Here is a 5,989-nt window from a genome sequence, read left to right on the forward strand (position 1 = left end):
TCCCCCGCGGCCGGGGCAGCGCCTGGCCTGCCTGTCCCTCCCCAAAGCCCTCCTTCACCTCTCCTCGTGTCTCCCCAGCCTGTTTGGTGGCTCGGACTACAAGCTGATCTACCGCCACTACGCCACGCTGTACTTCGTCTTCTGCGTGGACTCCTCGGAGAGCGAATTGGGCATCCTGGACCTCATCCAGGTCGGTCTCGCTGCAGTCGGGTTCGCTGCCCGAGGGCGGCCGGTGGGCGCTTTCCCCCGGAGCGCAGTCCCCGCCGGGCAGCCCAGCCACGACACCTTTCCGGTGCGCTTTGTCTGTGGCATCTCTGCGCTGGCCCTTCTGGAAGCGCCTGAGCAGCCGTGCGGGGGGCTGCCGCGGGCAGGGCTTGCTGCAGGCACCTTGGCCGATACACAGCTCCTCCACCTGGAAGCAGCGGGGGAGGTCAATCTGAATGAGTGGCTTTAAAAAGTAGAATCACAGAATCACTTAGGTTGGAGAGGACCCTTAAGATCATCAAGTCCAATCATTAACCCAACCCTGCCCAGCCCAGCACTAACCCACGTCCCTCAGCACCGCATCTACACATCTTTTACATACCCCCAGGGATGGTGACTTCACCATTTCCCTGGGCAGCCTGTGCCAGTGCCTGACAACCCTTTCAGTGAAGAAATTTTCCCCAATATCCATCCTAAACCTCCCCTGGTGCAACTTGAGGCCATTTCCTCTTGTCCCATCGCCTGTTCCTTGGCAGCAGAGACCGCCCCCGCCTCGCTACCCCCTCTTGTCAGGGAGCTGTGGAGAGCGAGAAGGTCTCCCCTCAGCCTCCTCTTCTCCAGGCTGAACCCCCCCAGGGCCCTCAGCCGCTCCCTGTAAGACATGTGCTCCAGACCCCTCACCAGCCCCACTGCCCTTCTCTGGACACGCTACAGCCCCTCAGTGACTTTCTTGACGTGAGGGGACCAAAACTACAAGAGCGTTTTTAAAATTGTGTTCAAACGCTGTGGACTTGCAAAGGGGCCTTTGCTAAACCCGGCTAACGGCAGGCGGGAGAGTGTCGGCGCAGGAGTTGGCAGGAGCCATCTGCCCTCCTGGGGTCACCCGCCCTGGGACCACGCAGTTCCCGTAACTCCTTTCAGGCCGTTCTGGTGCGCTGCAGCGCTGCCCCTGACACGGGGACCAGCCGTTGTCACAGCGCTGCAGCAGGGCAGGACATCGGCACCGGGGATTCTGCCCAGAACGGCCGAGTCCCCTGTTGCGGTGACCTTGACCTTGGTGCTGCGCCCCTTGAGCTGGGGCTTGATCAGATCCCCGCGAGGAGAGGTTCCGGGGGTGCAGGCGGTGCCTGAAGGCAGCAGCAAGCGGGTACACACCGCTGCTGCGGGGGACCCTCCCCGGGGCTGCAGGAGGAGCCCTCCGCGCTGCCCCGCTGGGACCCGCCGTGCCCTCCCTTCGCAGCCGGCACAGCCAGGGCCACGCTCCTGCTCCAGCCGCGGCCCCTTCCCAAGACAACCTCTCTCCTCAAGGAGGTCTGTGCTTCTCGGTCTGGTTTCTGTGCTGCGGCAAGAACTGGCACCGGTGCCCACGTGGCAATCCCTGACCCACGCTGCCCCCGGCTGCTGCCGCGCTGCGGGGGTCCCGGTCAGCCCCCGGGCTGGACCTGCCTGTGTTTGCCCTGGGAAGGGGCACTCCCCTGCCGTCGAAGGGCGACGGGGTTGTTGAGGGGGTTTTGTGCCCGTGGGGGGTGCCAGCCTGGGGCGCAGCGAGCGCTCTCGCCATTTCTGGTCGGGGCTGCAGCGTGCTGTGCCTGCAGGCGCTGGGGCTGCGTGTGGGAAGCACCTTGCTGCGGTCTTCTGTACTGACCTTCCCTTTCTGCCGCCTCAGGTGTTTGTGGAGACGCTGGACAAGTGCTTTGAGAACGTCTGCGAGCTAGACCTCATCTTCCACATGGACAAGGTGGGTTGTAGACTCTGTGGGCTCCTCTGGGCCACCACTGTTGGGCCACCAGCGACTGGCTGCCCCGGAGCCTGTCCTCCCTAGCGCCTGTGCTCTCTCGGGCAGGCGCCGGCCGGCCCTGAGCTCTGGAGCCTTTCGGGAGGGGCCACTGGTACATTTTTGGGGGAGAGATTGAAATCCTGGCTGGGGAAGTTGTCAGCGTGGGATCTTCTTACGCCGCTCCCGTCGTGTCCGCCAAGAGATCTGAGTCGCTGGACACTGTTCCGAATCCAGGCGCAAGCTGGCTTTCGGCTCTCGGCGCTCGCCCCGGTGCATTGCTGCTGCAGGGCTGCGCTCTCTGCTGCGGCACGGCCATGGCGGGGCCTGGGGGCTGTCCCGGTGAATGCACCGGTGGTGGGTAACTGTGCGGCCAAGTGAGGGGGGTCTGCGCTGAGGCTTCGCTCTTGCTCTTCTGCGCGGGCCGGCGCTGGTGGAGCTGGGCAGGCTCTGGCGCAGGGGGGGTTCGCCTCTTCTCCTGTACCGTGGGCCCTGTGGGGAGTCTTGTTCACGTTTTACTAGAGCTGCAGGGAAAAAAAGGGAAGGAACAATGGGAGTGTTTGGAATACAAAGTGTTTGGTAAACTTTGGTTTGAGCCACAGCCTTTCATGCTTCCTCTATAGCTGGACGGAGTTTCTGGGCGGAAACCTGTTCTCTTTGATCGTCTCATAGATGCGGCTGAAGATAGCCGGGACTTAGAGAGAGAGACTTAGCTGACGTGTGCTGGACTTTTGTTGCTGTTGATAAGGGTTCTCTTGCTTTGCTGAAGAGAAAACATGCCAACAAAAAGGGGAGTGGGAAAAAATAAGGCTGTAAAATGTTCCCTTTCTGTTGGTGATTCCAACTTGCGAACTCTGGCAGTGGCATGGAGTTAGCAAATCTTCTTAGAAGGCGATCTGGGTCAGCTGAATGTACGAGCAACTGGGGAAGTAAGACTTTCATTTCATAATTTGCCCGTATGTGAACTTTCAGAAATGTGACAAGATTGATTATCTCGTCAGCAAAAGCGTTCTTATCAAAGTGAGCAAAAGGAGAGGAAGGAGGTGTACCTGTGGGAGGAGGGATGGCAGCCACCCAGATCACCTCTGGCCACATCTGGGGGAGGATGTGCTCTCAGTTACTTATTTTTGTGGCGTGACCAAGACCCAGCAGCTCTGCACTCAATCCGCAGCCCACAGGCAGCAGAGATTACCCTGTTGCTTGTCTGTTTTGCCAGCGGTAGCACAGATTGCCCTTCCTCTGAACTCCGCTGCCAAGCGAAGGGTTCGAAGGAGACAGGAGTCGGGAGGGTTTCTGATAGGAGAGGCCCCGGCCTCGCTCACCGCCAGGCTGTCCTACCAGTCAGGCTTGTTTACTTCCCATCCTGTGCTCCCGCTGCTTCCCAGCCTTGATGTCAGTCCTTGGCCGCTATCAGCTTGTCCTCTCATCTCTCTTTATACATTTGCCATTTATCTATTTCTCAGACGTGTTCGTGTTGAGTGCTGGTGCTTTCCAAGAGCTTGGTTGCAGCCGGGCGGTGTGGGGGGTGCTGGGAATACGCAGGTGTGTCCTGCTCGTCCCGGGTCTTGCCCCTGGCGTGCCCGGGCAGGGCTCTCGGCGGTTGCGATGCTGCCCCAGCGCTCCCACGGAGCCCCGCCGCCGGGAGTTCGGTTTGTCTCGAGGCGTGCAGGGCACGGTGCTACCCTCCGCTCCGGCGGATGGATTGCAGAGTTCGTGAGTTCCCGACTGGAACCGGAGAAACGAGGCCAGCGTCGGTGGGAAAGCGCTGATTTGTCGAGCAGAGACTTCGGCTGTGAACATCCCCAACCCAGCAGGTTCTGGCTGGGATTCGGGTCCAGCCTTGTCTGAGGCCTGTGGCTTTCTGTTACTGCCTTAAGATACACCTTGCACTCTGTATGCAGCACAGGGGCCGTGGAACGAGAGCTCCTGTGGGTTTCGGGTCCCTGGTCTCGCAGCGAGCAGCTGGTTGGGGCGGTTGGGGCTGTGATTCTCGGGCACCAGTGGTTTTAGTCTCTCAGCTTTGGAAGCAGCGACCTCAGAGCTCTTGCGATCCACCTTTCGCAAGGGGAGGCTGGAGCCCCGAAGCCGTGAGGAGGCTCAAGGAGGCTCTTGCCCAGCCCCTGGTTGCGCTTCGTACCTTGGAGGAGAACGTGAGTTTCTCTAAGCAGCTGCGAGGTCCTGGAGAGGACACGGTTTGTTCAGGAAATGCTGTGTTTCGGTTTGGAAAACAAAAGCTTGCTTGGGACTTCTGCCCTGTTGGTTTTGGTCCAACTTGGGCCGATGCCAGATCTTGAAGGAACAACATTTCCTGCAGCCCAGATGCTCTCCTGTTGCGGGGAGCCGCTAGCACCGTCCGGTGCGGCGTTTGCCGGGGCCGGGCTGAGCTGAGGCTGTGCTGCGCTGTGGGACAGCGGTTCCAGTGCTGCGGGTGTCGTGGGAAGGTGCTGTTACTGCGGGTGGCTCGCCCTGCGCAGTGCTGATGCCGCACACCTTGCTGCTCCTGGTGCTGTCGGAGCAGGACGGGACCCGCGGGGAGCCCTGCAGGGCATCGGGCTCACTGTGTGCACAGAGCTGCGTTTCCCCCTTCTAGCAGGTTCTCTGGCTTGCTTTATTTTTCACAGCATTGCCCTGGCAGTATTCGCACATGGTGCAACCTGCCCTCTTGAAGCCATAAAATGATATAATAACTTAACCATCTTCCAGTAATAGCCTATTTCATGGAAGTAAGCAGAGACCCATAAATTCATTATCTGCGCTGCGTGGTTGTTAGGAGCTGCTGACTTAGCAGGGGAAGCGGGGCTGTGCGGGGCAGTGGAGCCAAGGTGTGTTGCAGCATTTTCCCCTGCTGTGGCTGCGGGGTATCGCCGGTCGCCCCCGGCCGGGGCTGGCAGGAGGGAGCAGCTCACTGCTTGGGACTGCTCTGGCTCAGCCCTGGACCCGGGCGGACGCCGGGGACGGGAGCAGGCTCTCTTAGCGGTCTCTGTGCATGTGTCACAGTCCCGTCTTTCGTAAGGGAAAGCACAGGACGTGGGCGCTGGCCTGTCTTACTGGGTGGAAGAAACTGGTTCTGGGAAGAAGCATCCTGCCCGATGGCTCTGGAGGTCCTGGCACCGCCGCTGCCCTGTGGGCTCCTCTCCAGTGTGCTTTCTAGGCAGGCTTCCCCCGTGCCACCCCAGCCCAGGGAGGCATCAAACTTCAGTTGAGGTGTCGGAGATGGGGCAGCCGGGGTGGGCCAGCACGCCGGGTCCTACTGGGCTCTCTGGGGGCTGCCCTGTGCCCGGTGGTCCAGCGGGTGATGTTTGCTCCGGCCCCTGTGGTGGGTGTCCTCCAGAGCAGAGGTACAAGCAGCAAATGGGGCTGCCGGACCCTCGCGGTGCTGAGGAGCGCGGCTGCCCTCTTGCTGCCGGGGCTGCCTGGGCTGAGGGGAGGACGGGGCTGGATTTGCGTCTCTCGGGGAAACGCCAGCGCCCAACGCGCTCACGCATCAACCTGCAGGCACTGTGGCCGCCGCCGCTCCCCGGCCGGTGTGCTGTGCTGGGTTCGCTTCCCTCCCCTCCCCTCCCCTTCCCTTCCCTCGCAGGTTCACCACATCTTGCAGGAGGTGGTGATAGGCGGCATGGTGCTGGAGACCAACATGAACGAGATCGTGGCGCAGGTGGAGGCCCAGAGCAAGCTGGAGAAGGCGGAGGTGAGTGGCGATGCCGCGGCTCTGCCCCGCGGGAGGCTGATGTACTCCAGGCTGCGATGGGGGACAGCCTGCGGGGTCTGGAGCTGACACGCGCGTGGGGTACCCCCAGTATCCCCAGTCCCTGCCTGCCAGAGTCCTCGGGGAGAGCGCTGGGGCCATCCCTCCCCAGCTGTGCTTCGTGCACAGGGAGCAGCCCGAGCACGGAAAGGGCTGTTCCCATCAAGGTTAATCACCTGAGGCAGTGAAAGCTTTATTGCCCTTGTTTGTGCTGTCATTGTGAAGATGCAGCTTTGCTCCGGTCGCAGGGAAGCACCACGCTGCCC

The 5,989-nt window shown here is 61.2% G+C and overlaps 1 protein-coding gene across 1 annotated transcript in view; it reads left to right on the forward strand.

The window, feature by feature from the left end:
- Positions 1-5,753, forward strand: part of LOC104287513 (AP-3 complex subunit sigma-2-like) — a 7,453-nt gene extending 1,700 nt beyond the window's left edge. Inside the window, exons 3-5 of the mRNA XM_009886229.1 lie at positions 79-190; positions 1,871-1,942; positions 5,559-5,753. Coding sequence (XP_009884531.1) covers positions 79-190; positions 1,871-1,942; positions 5,559-5,753 — 379 coding nt within the window. The remainder of the gene's footprint in view (positions 1-78; positions 191-1,870; positions 1,943-5,558) is intronic.
- The last annotated feature ends 236 nt before the right edge of the window (positions 5,754-5,989 follow it).

This window comes from Charadrius vociferus, unplaced genomic scaffold (genome assembly GCF_000708025.1).
Source record: "Charadrius vociferus isolate BGI_N301 unplaced genomic scaffold, ASM70802v2 scaffold2715, whole genome shotgun sequence".
NCBI lineage: Eukaryota > Metazoa > Chordata > Aves > Charadriiformes > Charadriidae > Charadrius > Charadrius vociferus.